The 22,237-nt window shown below is 40.7% G+C and overlaps 1 protein-coding gene across 2 annotated transcripts; it reads right to left on the minus strand.

Annotated features, from left to right (window-relative positions):
- Positions 1-326: 326 nt before the first annotated feature.
- Positions 327-22,031, minus strand: C1QTNF3 (C1q and TNF related 3). 2 transcript variants are annotated; one of them, XM_027869024.1, is made up of 6 exons: positions 21,872-22,031; positions 16,683-16,794; positions 13,989-14,143; positions 8,396-8,525; positions 3,649-3,748; positions 327-486 (listed from the first exon to the last, which is right to left on the minus strand). In XM_027869024.1, exons 1-6 carry the CDS (start codon positions 21,953-21,955, stop codon positions 327-329), a joined length of 741 nt encoding a protein of 246 aa, XP_027724825.1. In that variant the 5' UTR covers positions 21,956-22,031. The 2 variants fall into 2 exon arrangements, with proteins under 2 accessions (XP_027724825.1, XP_027724824.1); XM_027869023.1 differs by having other exon boundaries at positions 21,665-22,031.
- Between the last annotated feature and the right edge of the window lie 206 nt (positions 22,032-22,237).

The raw sequence follows: 22,237 nt of genomic DNA on the forward strand, positions 1-22,237 counted from the left end.
TCTGGCGTTTGGTGGAATATGATTAAGATGCTGAGCTAAATTTTAGCACAGACTGTCTTTGGTGACTATTTCACAGGTTGGCTGTATCATCCTGAGTCCCTAAATCTGTATTGGTCCCCAAAAGTGTTGGCTGCCTATGATGATGCTTGTCTGTGCCAAGCACCAGAACTATTTCTCTTGATCCTGACATGTTACTCCACAATTCTCAAATCTTCCTCAGACCATAAGAAATATCATAAGAATTATCACCCCATGACAACAAAACCTCCCCGCCCCCATGCAGATGTTTTTTTTTTCTTTTTCTTCTTTTTCTTCTTTTTTTTTTTTTACTTAGTTTCAAAGAGCAGGAAGCCTGCAAATGTGGAGAAGCGTTGGTGATCTCCATGAAGAGCTCCATTCCCCATCCGCAGCCACACCTCATCCCCTTTGGCCAGTTTCAGCACTGCAGTATTGCTTGATGTATCTGATTTTCCTTTTGATTCATAGCTACAGAGGAAAAGGTGAGATCTTTCTGTCATTTGACATTTCAAAAAGCAACCCTCCCGTATAGACCAGCTCAGAAGAAAAACTTGGCAATTTTCTCAAGGCATCAGTTGAAGTGAAAAAAATAAAAGCTGTCAGGTTCCAGTCCTTTGATTTATGGGAAGGAGTTTTGGCTTCTGAGTCATAGGCACATAGTTATTTCAATTTTGTATCAGAAATAATTTCAATATTTCTTTATAGGAGAAAGTATAAGTGTGTATTAATTTGTTTTATTCTTTGGCATAGAGAAGAGTGAATAATATTAGGCACTTGCTTTTTTAAGACACATTTCTTGGGAAGCTTGAGTAATACACACCAAAATCTGAGTGTTTCCTCTCAGAAATACACTCCAGCCTAATGCAGTAGCACAAAGCTGCTAATGAGGGAGTAGGCTTAGTGTCTAAAGAAGTGCCAGGTGGCTTAGAGTAGGTGTCCTATACCAACATAAGAAAAAAAAAATCTAGAAGACAGTCAGTATTAATAATAAGCACCTACTATAAGCCTGGCACTGTGTTAGGAACAGGTGATGCAATGACATAACGAAAAAGTCTCTTCCTGCAATACACTTCTATATTATATATCCATGTATACATATGTCTTTAGAGGGAGGGAGCATGTGCCCATAATATTTAAAATAAGTATATGCAAAATATGTATGAAATAAACACAAGGTAATTTGAGGGGTCCTTAGCAAAAGAGAGATTAGCAAATAGGTAAGAGAAAGAATTTGAGCTGAACCCTGGAGGAAACTGAGAATTCTAAGAGCTGGAGATAAGAAGAAAGGGCATTCTAGGGAGAGGTCACAGCCTGTATTAAGGCATAGAGACGAGAGACAAACATCCACAAAAAGATGGAGGTACCAAAGAGTGGGGTTAAATCTGGAATGGTAGTTTGGGCCAGGTTGTAAAGAGTTTTAAATGTCAGAGGAGTTAGTATTTGATACTAGAGATAATAGGAAGCCACTAGAGTTTATTGAGCAAGGAAATGACGTGGACAGGTCTGTGCTTTAGGAAAATCAATCTGACAGCTATATAGAGAAAAGATTAGAGATGGGAGAGATTTGAAATAGGAAAACCAGTTGGGGACTATTAAATAGTCAGATTGGGAGGTGATTCAGTTTTTAACTGGGGTAGAAGATATGTGAGAGGAAGTAGGGGATGAATATGAGAGATGCTGTGGAGATAAAATGGACAAGACTTAGCAAGTAATTCAATATATGGGATGAGGGAAATAAAGGAAGACTCAGAAGCAAATTTCCTTATAATCTGGCCCTGTAAAAGCCTGGTCCATTTCAAGAAGGAAGGAAACAAGCACTTCTTAAGCACTTGCAAAAATTACCTCATTTGATCCTCACAACAACCCTGCAAAGTAGGTGCTTTTATTTTACAGTTGAGGAAATTGAGGCAGACAGAGGTTTAAGTGACTTTCCCAGAGTCACAGAGCTAGTATCTGAAGTCAAATTTGAACTCAGTTCTTCCTGACTCCAGGTTCACTATGTACTATGTATTTTACTATGTATATAGATGCCTCAAGAGAGCCTGTGCCTACCTAGAGACTGAAGCAACCAAATGCCTATCTAGCAAACTTGGTCCACTCTTAAGCAGTACTAAGTATGCCCTTGCTGAATTGAACAGTCCAGGCTTGGGTACTATCTCCTCCTTATCTCTAGCTTTCAGAATCTTTCTCTTCCTGGTAGGCTTTGCTTAGGTGCTACAGCATTCCTGAAGCCTTTCCCCATCCATCTCCTTTCCCCTTCCTTCCCTCCTCAAATTATCTTGAATTATGCTTAGCTGCATAAGTCTTACATTTCCCTAGTTGAATGGAAATTCCATTAAGGTAAGGGACTGTTGGTGTGTTTTGGCTTTTGGCATTTGTATCCCAATTGCTTAATATCGTGCCTGGCACTTAGTAGACCTTAATAAATGTTTCCTGGATTGGACTGTTGAATTGGTTTCCCTCTAAAATGTAAGCAAAACACTATATTGTCCTTCTTGGAAGCCTGGAGTTTCTCTGGAGCCAGGTTGGGAGGTTCAAGGCAATTATTCTGGACCAAGTCCTTGGCATTTGCCCCATGGCACCCACTTTACTCTGGGACTTGCAGGTGCCTCTGAGAGCCTGTTACTACTGGGACCAACATGGGGGGGGGAACCTAACTTTGAAGCCCACCATCTTCCAATTCAGGCCCCAGCAGCCACTTTAGCCCTAGGTGCTGGGGTGGGGGTGGAGGTTCAGACTAGAAGCCCTATGGCTTGGTCAAGGGAGAAGGAAAAGAAGTGGAGGAAGGAAAATGAACAAATGTTTTTCAATAGAGAAAGGGAGCAAGAAAGTGAAGGAAGAGGAAGTGGAGACAGAGAAAGATACATACAGTGAGAAATTGTAATAACTAACTCATCTAGCATTTGTGCTAATCTCTTTCTTTACAAGTGGTATATTAGCAATAAGTAATTTTTTAAAGTGGTATTATCCCTATTTAATGGAGAGGGGAACAGAGGCATACAGAGATGAAATGACCATCACACTGCTTACATGTGACAGGGCTGGGAATTGTGGGAATTTTCCCACATCCCTGTCTAAATCCAATACTTTTTAATGACAAAATATGTCACCATTAACTAGCAAATCTTCATCTGCCACTTTGTCATGGGGCCTTTAATAGTGGCTGCCAAACTCTGCTTAAATTCAATGGATTCTTTGCCTCAAAACCAGGAGTATCCTGGCAACATTTAACAATCAGACTGGGGAAGAGGGGATATCTGATGAATACACTTTTAAGTTTAATCTGAATTATTCACATTTTTCCATGATTTTTTTTAAAGTCTGGACAATCAACAAAACAATAAATCTATCCCTGATTTGTAATGTTTGCTGACTTCCAAGGAACTAATGCTCATGTTGAAAATTTAGCTGACTCTTGGGAGCAGTCCCAGCTGGTTCCAATACACCTCTGCTTATGACTTTAAATGGAACTATTCTCAAAAGTTTTAAGTCTGCATAGACATAGACATGCCTACATAAATCTATGAAGCAGAAGCTCTGGGAAAAGAGGAGCCCTGTCTTGACAAGACAAACTCTCTATAAGCTCTAACAGGAAGACATTTGAGGACCTTGGTAAGAGCAGTCAGGTACCTGTACATGCTGAAGACAGTGTTACCATTGTGCATCAGGTACACATACACTTCTTCCACGTCTTCATGCTTCATCATGCTGAAGGTAAAGAAATAGACCCCTGGAAAAGGTGCCACAGAAAGGATAAAGGTGGTGAAAAAAAGAGGGAAAAAAATTGACGATTTTTTTAAATTGCACAGAAGAAAACAGAAAGTTCAAAGGGGACACAAACAGGACAATTTTATTACTGTCTTGTTAAATTTAATGTTGTGTCATTGTTCTGTCGTGTTTGATTCTTCACTGCCTGGTGGGCCATACTGTCCGTGGGGTTTTCTTGGCAAAGACACTGGAGTGGTTTGCCATTTCCTTCTCTAGTGGATTAAGGCAAACAGAAGTTGTGACTTACCCAGGGTCACACAGCTAGTGAGTGTCTAAAGTCAAATTTGAACTCAGCTCCCCCCTTACTCTAGGGCTAGTGCTCTATCCATTGAGCCACCTACCTACATCATGTAATAGACATTTATGATTTCAACAATCCTCTCTTTTCTTCTTCTATGTAATTGAAATCTTTGCGTTTATTTATCATTGTTAAATTTGTCAGGACCCCCACTCCAAGACAGCTTCCCTCATTTCACTCCTCTCTTTTCTCACTATTAGGAGACACCTTGTTACCCAGCAAGTAGGCTGTGCCTTGATCTTGGCATAACAACAATCCTTTGCGCTCACCTTCTGGATGCATTCTGCTGCAGCTAAATCACAGAATTGGTTCAAACCAGCCCCAAGTGGTCCCTGAGTTTGGATAAGCACCTGCAGAAACCCCATTCTAGTCATGAAGCCCTGATATGAATAGTCTCTCCGTCACTAGGCAAATATGCCTCATTGTTGCTGTTATACCTCACTGCTTGGTTCTTTGTGTAGCCACAACTATATGTATCAAGGCTTAGCCCTGCTGCCTTGGTGTCTCCTCAGTCTTAGCTGCATGCATGTCTAGTTTCCCCTCCTCCAATGAAATAAAGAAGGTTTTTTTTGTCTATAAGCTCTGTGAGCTGTTTGATTTATTTTATTTTATTTTTTAGAGTTAGCAGTTGTGGTACAACCTCTGTGAGTTCTTTGGTATTTTCAGAGTTAACAATTGGTGTATAATCTCTATGTCTCTTTGGTCATTTATTTTCAGGGTTTGACAAGTTTATGATAAGAAAAGAAAAACAATTAAAGATAGCAAATGTAACGTACTTGAATCAGGCACGAACAAGAGACATGCTTAAGGTCCTCATACTGGTCTCATTGGATTTCCATGTTAGACCTTGGTAGAGAGAACCAGTGTCTAGCAGGTCCCTTTTTAAAGGCCTGCTGTCACCCTTAGATGGCTTTATAAATGTCCATGAGTCATTTTTTCATGTGTGTGCTTGTGGACCCCCCAGTACAATTATAAGATCCATAAGGAAAAGGAATGTGTTTAATGTCTATTTGTTTATGTTTTCTGCCTTCCTCTCCAAAGTTCCTAGTTTTACTAAGGCCAGTGAAACCTTGACTGCTGCAATGCATTCATGATGCCTGGCCTCTACAGTTCTAGGCTCTTGTTTATAAAGTTTATAAGGACATGTTTGTCTTAGGGAATTTTGTGCATTTTAAAAATGTTTTTATTAATTTATTTTGATTTATCAACAATCACTTCCATAAGCTTTTGAGTTTTAAATTTTTCTCTCCCTCCCTCCCCAAGACAGCAAGCAATCTTATAGGCTATACATATACATTCCTATTAAATGTATTTTCACATTAGTCATATTATAAAGAAGAATTAGAACCAATAGGAGGAGCCACAAGGAAGAAACAAAACAGAAGAAAAAAATAGCTCTTAGAGAATTTTGTAACTGCAAAATGCCATCCTTTCTTTTAGTGAACCAATTGCTATTGCTTACTAGAAAAATATCAAGGAAAAGTTGTAAGATCTTTTGAGCAAAGATTCCATTGCCACCTTCTACAGGGAGTTTCTTCCCACAATTCTCTTACTTCTAGTGCCTTTCCTATGATGATTATTTCCAGTTTATCCTGTCTATAGTTGTCTATCCATAATCATTTGCATATTGTTTCCCCCATTGGCCTGTGAGCTCCTTTAGAGCAGGGACCATCTTTTACCTTTTTTGTACCCACAGAGCTTAGCACAGTGGTGTCTGGGTCAGTACATAGTAGGCACTTAATAAATGCTTATTGATTGACTGTTGTTCTTCCCCTAGGAGTGTATCTCAAAGCTTTTCTCCTTGGGAATAGAAAAAGTTAGATGTTGGGGTAGGGGAACCCTCCTTAGGGTAGTTTTGTTTTCTGCTTAACTAATCAATTCCTCTCTTTTAATTATTCGCTGTAGACCCTGACTCATTTGAGGAGGAAAGAGTAGAACTCTACTTTATTATAGTGTCATGCTCATTCCGAGGTAAATGTTGGCATTCGCAGACAAACTCCTGCCCCAACATCTTTTGCAGAATTGAAGCTTCTGATCAACTGAGTCTTTCTCAGGGTGAGCAAAGTGAACTGCCTTGAGCCTGGTGATAGAGATCTCATGGCCTGACAAACACTTAGGAATTGCTTGATAATGAGAGACTGGATGATTTAAGGCTCTATAGGTCTTAGACTAGAACAATTAGCCCTGAAACAGTGGAATGTGCAGGGTTTAGAGTCCTAAAAATCCTCTATAACTCTGGGCAAATCATCATCCTGGACCTCAGTTTCTTCATCTGGAAAATGAGGAGGTTGTACTAGATGGATTCTAAAATCCCCACTAGCAACAATCTATAAATAATCTTGCAAGAAATATTGTTGGTATGTTTTCTTGTTGTGAATTGGAAAGGTGTGAAACCACACACCATCAATGAGGTGACCACAGTAGATCAAACAATAGAATCCTATTACTCCAGTTGTGGGCAGCTAGGTGACACAGCGGGTAGAGTGATGGGCCCGGAGTCAGGAAGACTCATCTTTCTGAATTCAAATCTGGCCTCAGGCACTTACTAGCTGGGCGATCCTGGGTGAGTCACTTAACCCTGGTTGCTTCAGTTCCTCAACTGTAAAATGAGCTGGAGAAGGAAATGGCAAACCACTCCAGTATCTTTGCCAAGAAAACCCAAATGGGGTCATGAAGAGTCAGACACAACTGAACAACAACTGCATATCTAGATCCCTGTCTTTTCAAAATGGGCTAAAAATGCACCAAAAGTCTGGTTTTTCTTCAAAAAGTCTAAAGCTTCCTTTAATTCCATGTCATTAATTAAAAATGAACAGAAACATTTTAAAAGTTGGACTCTAAAGTCCCTCCAGTGAACTAAGAAGAAAATAAAAGCATAACTTTGAGGTTGGAGGGAAATCTCTTAACACCTGTGCATATGTCAGTGCATAGGCTGCAGTGGGGAGAGGGAAAGGGACAAGTATTTTTGAATCAGCCACAATCCAAGGTTACCCATGTTACATTAGCAGACTGGAATGCATTGGATGGCTTTGTAAGGGTGTAAGCACACATCTAAAAAGACAGTGAATAGCTCTGCAGGCTTTTTAAAGGGCTGAATAAGATTGAAAGAGTGATGATGGCTATGTGACTGATAATGGCATTTAATAAATGCTTCTTTAGTGTAATTGAATTGAATCTCTTGTGATCCCTGCCATTAAAAGACATGTTTTGTGCCTGGAACAAGTGGTAAGGTGGATGGACAGGGCGATTAGGCTTGTCTTGGATACGCTGAGAGGAATGGAAGTATACTTCAGGGCAAGGAGGTGCACCCCAAGTTAAGGTTACCACAGCCACCTGCAGGCTTAAATAGACAATGAGGAGTTGTTGAAAGTTCTTGAGAGAAGCAAAATTTCATTCTCAGGAAGGGAAAAAATAAACACTAGTGTAATGGGGGAGGGGAAGAAAAAAGAGAATGATGACTGATTTCATAGCTTTGATAGGTTTGGAGGAAATTAAAGGCTACCCACCACTGGCTTCCCATGTCTTTGGAAAAGGGAGGGCTTCTCTTTTATGAGGAAGGTTGAGGATTGGATATCTTTGGAATGGGCCTTCTTAAGAAATAAGAGGTTCCCCCTTATAAGAGGGTTTCAGGCAGAAGCTGGATGACCATTTACTTGTCAGGGATGACATAGACTAGATCAGGGGTGGGGAACCTGTCGCCTCAAGGCCACATGTGGCTTTCTAGGTCCTTGGGTGCAGCCTTTTGACTGAGTCCAAATTTTACAAAATAAATCCTTTTGTTATGGGGATTTGTTCTGAGAAGTTTGGATTCAGTAAAAAAGGCCACACTTGAGGACCTAGAGGGCCACGTCTGGCCTCAAGGCCATAGGTTCCCCACCCCTGGACCATTGGTATCAAACTGAAATAGAATCAGAGCCACTAAACTGTACAAGGATTCCTGAAGCTACATATTGACTTAGAAAACCACATATTAATATTATTTGTGTTCTATTGCATTTTTGTTTTGTTAATATTTAATGTTTCTCAATTACATTTTAATCTGGTTCTGCCAGACTCAGGAGTGCTAGGTTTTTGATACCTCTGCTATAGAGTATATTCCTCTTGGGCCATGAGTTGGCCTACATGTCCCCTTAAATGTCCCCTTTCCCACTCAAATTCTGTGATTGTTTCTATGGTTTAACAGTCAGCTCCAAATTCCTCTATATTCTATATATCAAACAATCATTAATAAACTGCTTTTTTTGCCTATTTGAGATAAAGAATTCCTTCCTGTCTTACTGACTTTTAAAAAACAAGACAGAATCCACTCACCTGTCACTGGGGCCCCAAATCTTCCAGTCATGACATCAAAGAAATTTCCAATGTTGGTTTCCACACTACTGAAGATTATTCCACTGTTTTGGTTGCTGAAGTGAGTAGCCATGGATGCCATGAAGGCAATCTGTGGAAATAGCCTTGGTTATGGAATGGGTAAAGGAGGAACATGAAAAGGAGCTGGGGGCCCAACCACATCTCAGTTCTTCTCTTCTGATATTCAGTTAAGAAGATCATAGATGTAGAACCAGGAGAACTTAGAGGCCATGGAGTCCAAATCCCCTAATTGTACAGAAGAGCCAACTGAGGCACAGAACAGTTAAGTGACAGACACATAGCTCATGACGTGCCTGAGACAGGATTTGAATCTGGGTCTTTTTTGACTCCAATTCCAGCATTATATTCCGGAGCCCATACTACCTCAAGTCCAACCCTCTCATCTGACAGATAAGGAGATTAGGGCCTACAGAGGTTAAGCAACTTATCTGAGGTCATCCAAGGAGTGAGGGGCAGAGCCTGAAACTGAACCCAGGTCCAGTGATTCCAAGTTTAGCAGGAAAGTTTGGTATTTTTTTCTATCAAAAAATATTTACTAAATGCCCTCTGAGTTAGATATAGTCTAGATAGGTGCCAGACTTGACTCTGGGGGAAATACAAAGTTTAGAAACAATCTCTTTCAGGGAGATCATAAGTTATCAGGAGCTAAAATACCAACATAATGATAACTATGATATGAAATAATGTGTGATTAGTAGTACATCAGAGAGGAGCAAAACATCACATGAGGTCTGAGAGTTTACTCCTAGGGCAGGGGAGAGGGAACAAGGAAAGCTTCATGAAGGGAAAGCATGATCCGAGTTGGTATTTAAAAGATGGGTAAGAATTTAACAGGGCAGCTAGGTAGGTGGTGCAGTGGATAGAGTGCTAGGCTTGGAGTCAGAAAGACTCATCTTCCTGAGTTCAAATCTGTCCTCAGATACTCAGTAGCTGTAGGACCCGGAGAAATCACTTAACCCTATTTGCCTCAGTTTTCTCATCTGTAAAATGAGCTAGGGAAAGAAATGGCAAACCACTCCAGTATCTTTGCCAAGAAAGCCCCAAATGGGGTGACAAAGAGTCAGACACAGCTAAAACAACAGTAATAACATTACATTAAGTAGTTTTAAAAGTAGAATATATGAATCAAAGTTATTAGCTTGTAATCTGAAGAATGCCAGGGATCATGTTTGCCAGGGATCATTTTATAGATGAGGAAACTTAAAAAAAAAGAAACAGTGTTAAGTGACTTGCCAAGAAAACCCCAAATGGGGTCAGAAAGTCAGACATGACTGAAAAACGACTGAATACAGAAATTTTAACAGTCAAATAAAAACTGTCCTTTAATGCTTCAATTGTTGTTTTTGGATCTGACCTTGATTTAATGCATGTGGGGCATTCCTTTTATGAAAACTCTGCCTCGGATGCAGTTTGGCAACTATGTCCCAAGTAATACTAGAGAGCTGCCTGGGGCTTACCTGTGGTTGCACAGCTAGGATGGGTCAGAAATAGCTCTTTTAAACCCATATCTTCCTGATTCTCAAGGTGGGCCCTTATTCACGAATGTGCTACTTTGATTTTCCATATAGTGATCAAGCTTTTTGGGAATAACTAATATTGACTGCATCACAACCATCAAAATTAATTGTTCCTATCTCACAGATGGGTAAAGTGAAGCTCAGAGATGTTAAGGAAGTGTCAGGGTAGAGATTCCAATCTGGGTTTGTCCTGACTCCACCTCCAGGGTTCTCGCTACTGTGGCATTCTTCTCCCAAAGGCAAAGAAGTAGAGAGAGGATATTCCAGAAATAGGCAATAATACCCAGCTGAGAAGAGAGAAAGAGTTGGGCATGTTTATTGGGGGTACGGGAGGTGAGGGGACAGACTGATGCAGTTTGACTAGAGCACCAGTATATGATATTGTGAAAAGCATGGAATGTCTGTGGAAGAAGATTGAACTTCACTTGGTAGGCAATAGGGAGTCAATGTTGATTTTTAAGCAGTGGAGTAATGTAATTAGATATGTGCATAAAAATTAGTCTGGCAGCAATAGGAAGGATAGATTGGAGCAAGGAGATAACACCTGTGAAAACCTGTTAGAGAGTCATTGAAATATTATGGGTAGGTGGTGATGAGGTCTTGTGCTAGAGAGGCAACAGAGGGAAGGGGGTGGTGGTGGCAGATAAGACAGATATTTAAGATCTTCTGAATGTGGTATTGTGAAAAGAACACTGACTTTGGATGCTTCAAAACCTGACTCCAACATTGACCAGCTATGTGGCCATGGACAAGTCACCCTTACTCAACTTCAGTTTTCCTATCTATAAAATAGGAATAATAATATCTATCCTTTCTATAGCATGGAGTTGTTGTATGGGATAATATATGAGAAAGCCCTTTGAAAACTGTAAAGCTTTATAAAAATAGAATAAAAATTGGAAGCTCCTTAAGGCAGGATGTGTGTTTTATTTCATTTTTGTATCTCCAGCACCTAGCATAGTGATTTCACCAAAATGGGCACTCCTACCAATGCAGATCATAGATTAACATATAACATAAAAACATAAACATAAAACATAATAAAATACATAACATATAATCAGCTTTTGTTTGTACTATATCAACATCAGAGATGTCATTTACATACCATCATTGAGTGCTATAATAGATTATATGTTTTTATGGAAATATGGAAGTTGAGTAGCTGCCATATTTCCAATAAGTTCAATAACTCGATCAAAGGTAATCATAAGGAATAATTTTAATACACCAGTTGTATTATCCCACATTGCCAACTAAAGTAAACTAAAGTGATTTTCCTGCTCTGTTTCAGCGGTGTAACCATGTCAACCAATTTCTAAGCCAGAATAAAGTCCTAGAAAATAATGATTTTACATACAATGCCAATTTCAGCCTTGTCTAGGTAGTTTTAATATGTATTTCTGCAAAAATTATGATACTAAAAAGGTTTTCCTAAAATGAGTTTAAAAAGGCTCCTCTTAGATCAAAGGTTATTACCCTGGTGTCTGGAATTAAAAAAAATTATAACTTCATTATAATTGGTTTCCTTTATAATCTTAGGTATTTTTAATGCATTCAAAATCATTATCGTAAGAAGAGATCCACAGGCTTCATCCATTTGTGGAAAAGGGTCTGTGACCCACAAAAAGGTAATGAATTCCCTGTTTCATAGAATTAAATGAGTTCCAAAAAGCATTCAGCTGAACAGAATACACTTGACTGAGGCAATGTGGCTCAATGGCATTAGCATTGGACTTGAATTGAGATGGCCTGGACTGAGAGGATGTCAATGCAAAGAAGCATCAAGATGGGAAGTGGTGTCTGAAGTTTGTTCAATAGGAAAGGAGAAAAGAGGTAGGCAGAACTACAAAGTAGTTAGTAGTTGGATTTCTGCCTGAGGCCCTCTCACTGCTGAGGGCATCTTCTTTGGGTTAGAGGCTCTGGACAGAATATGTTAATAAGCAGAGGCAGGTTAGTCAAGATGATTAAACAGTATGGTTCAATGGGAAGAGAATTTAATATCTTTGAAGTCAGGAAGACTTAGGTTCAAGTCCTGCCACTGACATAGACTGAGTATCTTACTCTAGGTAAGTCATTTAACTCAGTGCTCCCAGGAAACTCCCAAAGACTAGAAATCGCCAATTGCATTGCCAGAAAAAGTTTGCTCACATGGGAGCTCCTTACGCTAATGAAATCTCTGATAGAGTAAAAAAGAATCAAGTCAGTTAGCATCCTACCTCAGAAAAGGAAGGAAAGAAGGAAAGAAGGGAGGGAGGGAAGGAGGGAAAGAGAGAAGGAGGAAAGAAAAGAAAGGAAGGAAGGAAAGGAGGAAGGAAGAGAAGAAGAAAGGAAGGAAGGAAAAAGGGAAGGAAGGAAAGAAGGAAGGAAGATAGATAGGCAGTCAGATAGTTAAAAAGTCTTATGCAAAAAGACTCCAGCAACTGAACCTCCTGTATAGAGAACAAGTGTGGCAAAAAAAAAAATCACTTTGCCATAGCAGTTCAGCATGAAGGTAGCTATAGCAGCTGTATAAAACAATAACAGAGGCTTAGGGTTCTTGCTTTTAGCAAAGTGGGGTGTAAGGGGGGAGCAGGAAGAACTATGTAATAAGCTGCAGATTGTATATACTGCATTTATGTTTCTGATAATGGCAAATAATAGCTTGTCATTACAAATACAGACTCCTAAGCGATAATCTACAAATCAGAGGTAATGAGTATGATGGAGAGTCGAGTAGGATTGTCACCACATATGTTCTAAAAATTTTGCCTTCCTTAACCCAGCTCTAATACTAATTGTCACTAGGGAGTTCTTGAAAGGCCTCGGTTCGTATTAATTCTGTCCTTGGGACTGTAGCTATGAAATAAATGCTCCCAGTTGGAGAGAGATTCTCTAACAAAAGACTGGGTTGGGCCTAACAAGAGTTGGGATCTCAGCCCTACACTCGGAAGAGGTATGATGTTTTTTCCAGATCTGTCCCCTGAACACTCATGCCACAAACCGATGGAAACAAGGAAATACACATGCTTGGGTCACTCCAGAAGTTTAAGAAGTAAAACTAGTTCCATAGCACAGTTTACAGCAGAATAAAGAAACATGCTTAGAAACAAATACCATTGGCACCCAACTGCAAGAGAGATTACAAATAGTTAGTTTTGCAATCACCTCTTTGCCTCACCCCCTCATCTTGACTACATTTCCCCATAGCCTGGAAAGAGAAGACAGCATCTTGGGCTATTCAACACTGCCACATCAGCTCCAGTTCTGCACAGCTGTGTCTGTCCCACCCCCTACCCCCAGGCAGGTTTCCACAGCTGTTTCTGCTCCATATCCGCTGCCCTGCCACCCCCAAGGGCCCACTTTCTTCACCCACTCTTTGGCTAACAAGTTGAGTTGAAAATTTCCATCCCTAGCATGCTTAGTGAGGGTCTAAATTACTTCCCACCATGCACTCCTCAGCACAAACCCAGAGCTCAAAGGGGCATCCCACTGCTATTAACAATCTTTGATAGAGGCAGCTTCTTTATCTGCTAAATCACACTGTTAAATCTCATCCAGCTTTACCAGCTGGTTAACATCCATCCATGTCTTCTCTATGAACAGTTGATTTTTTAAAGATGTGCTTGATTTTGCCTGTATCCCTATAAAATGTTATCTTCTTAAGCTTGTCATCTAGCCTGTTTATGACTTTGTAATGCATTGCAAACTCAATATAAGTCAACAGTGGGACATACTAACCAAAAAAAAAAAAAAACTAATGTAATCTTTGTTTGCATTAAAAGAGGGAGGTACGTTTTGAGTATTTTGTCCTGGGAGCCATATGACATCAATCACTCAATCAACAAACATTTATTAAGTGCACTCTATAGACACACTAGGCAGAATTTCAGAAAAGCTCTGATCCTTGGAGAGGAAAAGCCCCAAGAGCAGGGGTAGACTGACTTAGGGAACACAGGGTTCCCAATTCCTCCTCTAGCATTCTTGCCACTGAATGGTACAACCCAGACCTTATCAGATTCTTACAGGCCACCTACCTGCAGTTCAGGAGGAATCCCGGGATAGCCCTTCTCTCCTTTAGGGCCATGCTGCCCTCTCTCTCCTCTAGGACCTAGGTCTCCTTTGTCTCCTTTCTCACCTTTCGCCCCGTCATGCCCAGTGGCTCCGTTGTTGCCATTGTTTCCATGATTTCCTTAAAATAACCAGACAACATTTGAGAGTATTTGTACTTGCCAAGTTGGCACTCATTTTCAAGCTCATGAGTCTTCTTTCCTTAATGAAACCAACAAGCAAGGTGAAATTTCTCCATCAAAATGTCAGAAATTGAAAATACCAAATGACTCTCAAAACAACTCCAATGAAGAGCATGTTAATGTTTTAAAATGGATCTTTCTATTACAAATGTCATCCCCCTTTAATTCTATGTTGGCTAGATCTCATCAAGAGCTAAAATGTCAAGAAACCATCCAGGGCTAAGAATTGAATCCACTGTTGAGGGAAAAAAAACTTAACTATGAACAGCCAGTCCAAGAGCTCACATTATCCCTAAAAAACAGGTTGATAGGGGCAGCTAGGTGGATAGAGCACCAGCCCTGGATTCAGGAGAACCTGAGTTCAAATCCGGCCTCAGAGACATAACACTTACTAGCTGTGCGACCCTGGGCAAATCACTTAACCTCATTGCCTACCCCCCCCCCCAAAAAAAAACAAGTTTATTGAATTGCTTGTGTTAACAGAATTTTAAACGTAGTCTGGACAGGACCAGTGTCTAATCTGTGAATAGCCAGAGCTGCACAAAGCAGGCCAGAGACAGAAGTGCCAGGTAACAAGTAGTGGTTTAACTAATTATTTTCAGAATGGGGAATGTGGTTCCTTTCAGCTCAAAAATCTTGTGATCCCAATGCCTTCACACAAAGTATTGGTTGATGATGGCATTTGACCTCTCAGGGACTGTCTCTTTTAATGGTATCCCCTTGAAAAGAAAGAAGCCCCCCACCCCACTCCACTCCTTCCACCCCTAATGTCTTTTTGATTATAGAATTTCGGCTTCTTACCCCTTTGGTGGGACAGAAATTTAAAAGCACAGCGATTGATTATCAGTGGGCAATACATTGTAGTAAATATCCACAGTAGCAGAACCTCCGTAGCTTATGCAATAGGCTGCAGTCTCCAGATAACCAGTGACTAGTCAAGAACATAAACTAAAAGTGTTCTCCAATGCTAAGGAAATGTAGCCCTTTAAGTAGGAGCACTCCACTGTGCATCTGGGGCCTTGCTTGATTTCAGCTCTAAGAAACAAGATGGTCTCCCCTGATGTTCTGTCTCACCTCACCCCTTCTTTCCCTGTGTGTTCTCTCCCCTCACTAGACTGTAAGCTCCCTGAGGGCAGGTACTGTCTTTCTTTTTGTTAATTGTATCCCTAGCACTTTGCACAGTCCCAGGCACATAGTAGGCACTTAATAAATGTTGATTGGATTGGATAGTATTGACACACTTAGACTTTTCCATTCTGAGCGCAGTGTGGCAAGATAGATAATCACAGACCCAGATGGTGCTTAGCTTCCAAATGAGTCAATGTCTTGTAGCCTTGATGCCCTAAGTAGTGATGTTCTCCTGCATGATTAGGAGGAGTGGGTTCATTTTAAAACCAAAATGTAGATGGAGAATATTGGAGGTGGAAAGACCTAAGAGATTATCTAGTCCAACATTCACTTCATATAAGGAAACTCAGATCCAGAGGGGAGGAGATGACTTGTACAAGGTCACACAAATACTAAGTAGAAGCCGGTAAGAAGTTAGAGACTCTGGGCATGGCATTTACTAAAAGACAGCTATTAGAGGCAACAGGGTGACACAGTGAATAGAATGCTCAACCCAGAGTCGGAAAGACCTGACTTCAAATTTGACTTCTGAGCAAATCACCTAACCTCTGTCTGCCTCAGTTTCCTCATCTGTAAAAGGGGGACATTAATAACACCCACTTCCCAGGATCGTTGTGAGGATAAAATGAGATTATATTTGTAAAGTGCTTTATAAATGCTGGCCATTCTTATTAGGTACAGAAGTCGTAGAGCTTGATTTTATTGAACTGCTCTCTTATTTTTAATTTTTGTCACAAGGCATGGCTCTCTGGATTAAGTATGAGGGAGGGATATAGAGAGCACAATGTTCTGTAAGAATAAAAGACATCAATAAAAATAAGATTTTTTTTTATTTTTTGGTGAGGCAATCAGGATGAAGTGACTTGCCCAGGGTCACACAGCTAGTAAATGTCAAGTGTCTGAGGTCAGATTTGAACTCAGGTCCTCCTGACTCCAAGTCTGAATCTCTATCTACTGTGCCACCTAGCTGCCCCATATAAAATTTTTAAAAATTAAAAAATTAGTTTTTTCTTTCAGCACCTGCAACATGGAAGGCACAATGCTAAGAATTATGGAAGACACAATGAGCATAAGATATGGTCTCACTTCTAAGAACTTATCATCTAAGTGAGAAAATAAGCCACATACATGACTAGCCACAAAAATAATTATAAGTGGCACGAGAGTGGTACCAACAATAGGGGCTACAGAGTTTGTTCTCCACTCTCAATGCCTATTCCTTTTGCCCAATCCATTTTCTACTGGACTTCTTCATTCCTGTACATAGTAGAGCAAAGAGGAGGTCCCAGCCTCTAGCTCTGTCAGTGATGAGATGGATATAACACAGTGCTTCCCATTTTTCATCCTTACCTGGGATTCCAGGGGGGCCAGGTGGTCCAGGAGGGCCTTGATAGCCTCGGTACCCAAAATCTCCATGGCAACACTTGCTGCAGTCAGGTGGAAGTGCTCCAGCTTGAGATGTCTTTAAAAAGATACAGAACAGAACTTCAATTGAAATTGCCCATTCATTCTTGATTTCCATCTGGCCTTGACATCTAAATGGTTTGGGGTCCAACTCTAGGCTAATAAAGCAAGCATGAGGAGGGTGGGGAGGAGGCAGCCATTCTAGTGACCATGCAATCCCAGGAAGACAAGAGTAAACAAGACAACCGATAGGTAGTGGAAAGAGAACTGGATTTTGAGTCAGAGAATCTGAGACTGAATCTTAGCTCAGCTACTTACTAGTTCTGTTTTGTTTTGTTTTGTTTCTTTGGAGGGGTGCAAGTCACATTCCCTGCCTGGGTCTGTTTCCTTATCTATAAGATTCAGGGGTTGGATCAGATAACCCTTCCTTCTAACTCTAAATCCAATGATCCTATAAAGGAGCCTGTAAAAAAAGTAGCAAGGAGGACACTCCAGGAAAGAGTTTTCCTTTTCCTGTGTATATCAGCAATGGCAAGAAATCCTTCTAGATGATAAAAGTCTGATGGGATGCTCAAGAGCACTGGATTTGGAGGGAGGACCTGAGTTCAAATTTCAGCCCTATTGCTTGCTACATGTGCTACCTTGGCAAGTGACTTAATCTCTCTGGCTGAGCTTCATTTTCCTCATCTCTAAAATGAGAAGGTGAGATAGCTTGAACTACTTGTCCCTTCCAAACCTAAATCCAGAATCCTGGGATCTTTCTTTCCCCAAATGGCAACAGTCCCCAAAGGCCAACCAGCCTGGAGAAGTTACTCTTCCAAATGTAAGAGTCATTAATATCAACAGATGTTGATCAAGCCCCAGTCAGTTACAGAAACAGCCACTTCGTTACTTCTTAGCTATTTGGAATCATCCACCCAATGACAATAAAAATGCCTATTTTATAACAGTTGTCCCATACTAAATGGATGTTATTTATTTCCTTAGGGAAAGAAGATCACTATAAATTCCAAAACAACTTCAACTTCACTTTCAAAAAGACTATGGTCTTCTAATTTTCACCTGGTAATTTCTCGATAATTGTCAGAGTCCTAATCCTGGTTCTGCCACTAACGAGCTGGCACACTGTCTTTGGAAGAGTTTCTTCCCCTCTCTGAAATTCAGTTTTTCAAGTAGTAATAGATGGACTAGAAGAGACAGATGAGCTCTAAGGTCTGACCAACCAGGGATCCTTTTCATTTCTCTATCTTGATTTAAAAATTAATAGAGTTGATTCCAAGAAGGCATTTGAGCAGCTGGAGGGTGAGTGTTACTTGCCAAATCACTAGGAATGAGCCCAAGTTGGCAAAACCCACATCAACTGTGTAATATGAAAAATTGTTATATGAAAAACTTCCTACATGTGTTTTAATAATACAATGGTTTCTCTAAAACAGTATTTGTTGCTAAGGGATTTCCTGTCAAGAAAAACAAAAAGAAAGGAATCTCTCCAAAGAGATTAAACTCCAAATTTCTCCTAGCCTATTTCCTTGTAATAGCTAATGACTCTTCAGAGAAGCATTCTGAGCTGAAAATAAGAGTGAAGGCCACTTAGCGTAACCACTGTGGTCTTCTAATTTCATCATGCCTTTATTCAGAAATGCAGACAGACTTTTCCTATCCTCTTCATCTTTTTTTCCCCTGTTGCTTTAAAGATTGTTATTAAGCTGCCCCAACAGAGAATAGAACATTATTTCCAGGCCCTGCAGCACCCATTCAGTGAGCCAGAGAAAATTTCTACTAATCCAGCCAGCACCAACCCTGTGTGGAGGTGGCCGCCTTCCAGGCCCCAGTTGTCAAGTCGGTGGGAAAAGAATCAGCCATACTTGATTAAGAAATACTAGGGAGATTTCAGGCAGCCTGGAAAGCTAAAGATGTCAACTGAGTCATCCCACATGTGAGGCCAAAGCTTACTGTAACCTGAAAAGTAATTATCCAACTTTTCTTGGTGGGATTTTGCCAGTTTTCTTAGCCACCAGTAATTCAGGTCTGTGTCAAAAATAAATTGTAGGGGAAAAGAGACATGTGTACAAAAGTTTTAATTGAGCCTCAGGTAATAAACTGGAAGCATTTTTAATGCCCCTAGACCCAGGGATGAGAGGTTGTCTCTCAAAGTAGGAGTAAAGAGGAGAGCATTATACTGAGAAAGCAGAGGCTAAGCAGGAGGACACAATTCTGCCACAGCTGTGAGGCACAACCTTGTGGGAATGGCTCAAGGAGGATCCTGAGCCAGCAGAGTATAGTGAAAGGAGAGCTGGATTTGGAGTGAGAGGAATTGGGTTCAAACTTTGCCTCTGACATTTAGTATTTGTGTGGCAAATCCCTTAACTTCTCTGGGCCTCAGTCTCATCTGTAAAATGAGAGGATTGGACTCACTTGCCTTTAATGTCCCCTTCAGCATTAAACTTAGGATCCTATGACATCCTCATGCAAAAGCTTTCTCCTTTGTATTCTTTTCAAGGCTCTGGTTAATTGCAAAAGCCCTTAAAGGACTTTTGAATGACCCATAGAGCTAAATGGAACCCTCAGAAGATCTACTTGGCCTATCTATGGACCTTCTAGCAGGCTTCAGCCTGATTAATTCAGGCAAGGAGGTATCGACTCTATGTCCAGGATTATAAATCAAGCCTTTAAGATTAAAAAAAAAAAATAACAACTCTATTCCTAGGAACCATTACCAGAGCAGAATTTGTGCCAAGAGGAGCTCACAGTGAGTGAGGCTGGCTCGCTGAACCCAGAACCATGCTCTTCTGTTTGACAGAGATGCCATACAACTCACCTAGGCTCAACTTGGATCCTTTCCTAGCTATTCACATGGTCAATCACTGCTCTTATTTTTGGGGGGTGCCTTAGCCACATAGGTGATGGAATTTGAAGGAATCTCCAAGGTCATCTTCTAGCTCAACCTTTTTATTTTATAGGTGAGGAAAATGGAGCCCCAAGTGGAGCCATTTGCCTAAATCAGCCTGTTAGTAAGGAGTGGCATTCAAATCCAGATTCTCCAGTAATGGAAAAATCATTGGTTTGGGAGTCAGAGCATCTAAGTTCAAATCCCACTTCTGATACTTACTACCTGGGTGACTTTGGGCACCCAGCCAAGCCTGAATCTCCTCATCTGAAGATCGAGGGGGTTGAACCAGAAGGCACTCCAAGATTCCCTCTCAGCTATAACTGTGTAACCTCATGAATTCCAAACCCAGAGCTTTCTGTGATGTCCCATACTCTGCCAAGAATTCAGAAAGCTGAAGTTTCATCTCTGAAGTTTAACACCTGCTAGTTGTAGTTTTTAATTACTGGCTAATCCATTTCCCCCTTTCTCTGTGGCTTGATGTAGGTTTTGCCCTTGAGGTGACAGGTTCCTCTTCATTAGTTCTGGTTTGTCAAGAACAGCTTGAGCTTCCAGAGACAGAGTGAGGCAGATGTGGGTTGACAATACTAATTAATTACTACATGACAAACTGCAACAACCAGGCTGGTGAAATCTCAAGTCCATTTCTGTTTCACTATACTACATAACCCTGGAGATCTGGCGCATATCCAGCTAATGTTATAAGCTGTGGTACCTGTTATCCCTGGATTTAAAGACTACAAATAACTTTGACCCTCTCCCCCATACCCTAACTTGTGGTGAAGATCAAATGAGATATTTGTAAAGCTCTTAGTATACTGCCTGGCACATAGTAGGTGCTTAATAAATTTATGTTTTCTTCCTATCTGTTGCTATTTAGTGAATAGAACAGGGCATTTCTCTAGTAAAAGCTGGTTAGCTGTTTTGTATAAAATGGCTCATAAATGGAAATAACTATTCTTGACCTTTAATCCTCAGCCTTCTCACCATAGCCTACTACCTATAATCAATCAATCAAAAAAAATTTATTAAGTACCTACTATGTGTCGGGCACTATGCTAAGCACTGGGGACACAAAAAGAAGCATTGACTAGTTTTTCTTTAATGAAAATTGCATATGCCCCAGTTAATTCAAAGGTGGGGTTTTTTCCCTAGCATCAGGGTTCCAAATGACATTGTCACTGTCACCCGAGTCCAGTCCATTGGAGTTCTACCCCAAAAACAGGGCAATGCTTTCTTGACCCAAAAAGTGTTAGTGCAGTTTTCTGAGGGGCAGGGATTCTAAAGAAGAAAAGTCCTCCTTAATGATCAGTTTGAGTCAGATGCCAACTCAGGTCTCTAAGGTTATACCTCATTTTTAACTTGGTACTCTCCAAACAAAATAAGCACTGAGGTTCAGTGGTCTGCATATACATCAAATTACCTAGAGAAGTAGTCACTATAAGATACATGCCATCATCTTTTTTTAATTAACTCAGAGTGGAGAGCTTTCCCCCACTACTGATTTAAAAAAGCTGACTTTCTTAGAATTATCTTGAATATTTTATCTGTCTGCAGGTATTGACAATTCCTCCTTTCTGCACAAACATCCAGATCAGATACAGGATTGGAGAGAGAAATAGAGAAAGAGAGAGAGAGAGAGAGAGATTAGACAGATATATTTAGATAGATAGACAGACAGATAGATTAGATAGATAAAGACTGCAGAGCAATGAGGGGACTGCCTTCTACAAAAGGAGGCTATTCTGTATCAAATTCTTCCCATCTCAATGAATTGACCATTTGTCTCCTTTTTGTCAAACCACATCACTACCACCCTGCTGGTGCTCTAACTGATCCTGCCTCCCCACCAAGCCACCTCCCATCCCCACAAGCAGCTTAGGAAACACTTTTAAAAATAGAATGCCTAGCAGCCTCTGCTGAAACAATTAATATTTTAAAAAAAGAAGTTAAAGTTATTAACATAAATAAAGTTAACATAAATCAAGTTATTACCCTCATTAAGCTTCAAAATTAGGCTTAGAAGAGGAATTCAGAGTACCTGGACCCTGTATGAGGTGATCTGGGCCAGATCATTAAACTCAGGGTGCGACAGAACCTCTGGCCTCAAGGACTTTGGGTCTGGAGACGTGTTATTATCCACAGTCCCCGCTATATGATGGCTCCGCTCTCTCACTTTTTCCCTCCTGCCAGTCTGGTGGTGGCTTTGCACTATTCTTGCCACCGCTTTATTAGCTCTTCCGCTCACCTCCATGTATTCATCTTGACCCAGACAAAAAGGGAGGAGAAGCAAAGCCAGCAGGTGCCAATGAAGGAGGTCTTTCCCTGCCATAGTTCTCAAAAATAAACTTCAAGCACCCTGGAGAAGACGACTTATCTGGAGGCTTCCGTTTGCGTGGTCCCTGCAGGCGATCACTAGGGCTGGAGAGCCAGGCTCCAGCCAGCCCTGTGGTTTTATACTTTGGCGTATCATAAATAAAGCTGCTGGGATGCCAGAATGACAGCATCCTTCCTCCAGAATCGGTCATGCCTCCTGACACAGAACGGCCCCCATTCATTACTTTCCCACAGAGGCTGGCTGAAGGGATTTGTACACACAGCTCTTATTCGTATG

This window comes from Vombatus ursinus, unplaced genomic scaffold, assembly GCF_900497805.2.
Source record: "Vombatus ursinus unplaced genomic scaffold, bare-nosed wombat genome assembly UNPS02014791.1, whole genome shotgun sequence".
NCBI classification, from domain to species: domain Eukaryota; kingdom Metazoa; phylum Chordata; class Mammalia; order Diprotodontia; family Vombatidae; genus Vombatus; species Vombatus ursinus.

Coding starts and splice junctions, on each gene's coding strand:
- C1QTNF3 (XM_027869023.1), bottom strand. CDS start 21,955: ATGGCAGGGAAAGACCTCCTTCATTGGCACCTGCTGGCTTTGCTTCTC. Junction 16,795..21,664: donor TCACCTCATACAGGGTCCAG/GTACTCTGAATT, acceptor ATCTTTTTAAAG/ACATCTCAAGCTGGAGCACT. Junction 487..3,648: donor ACTGTCTTCAGCATGTACAG/GTACCTGACTGC, acceptor TTTCCTCTGTAG/CTATGAATCAAAAGGAAAAT.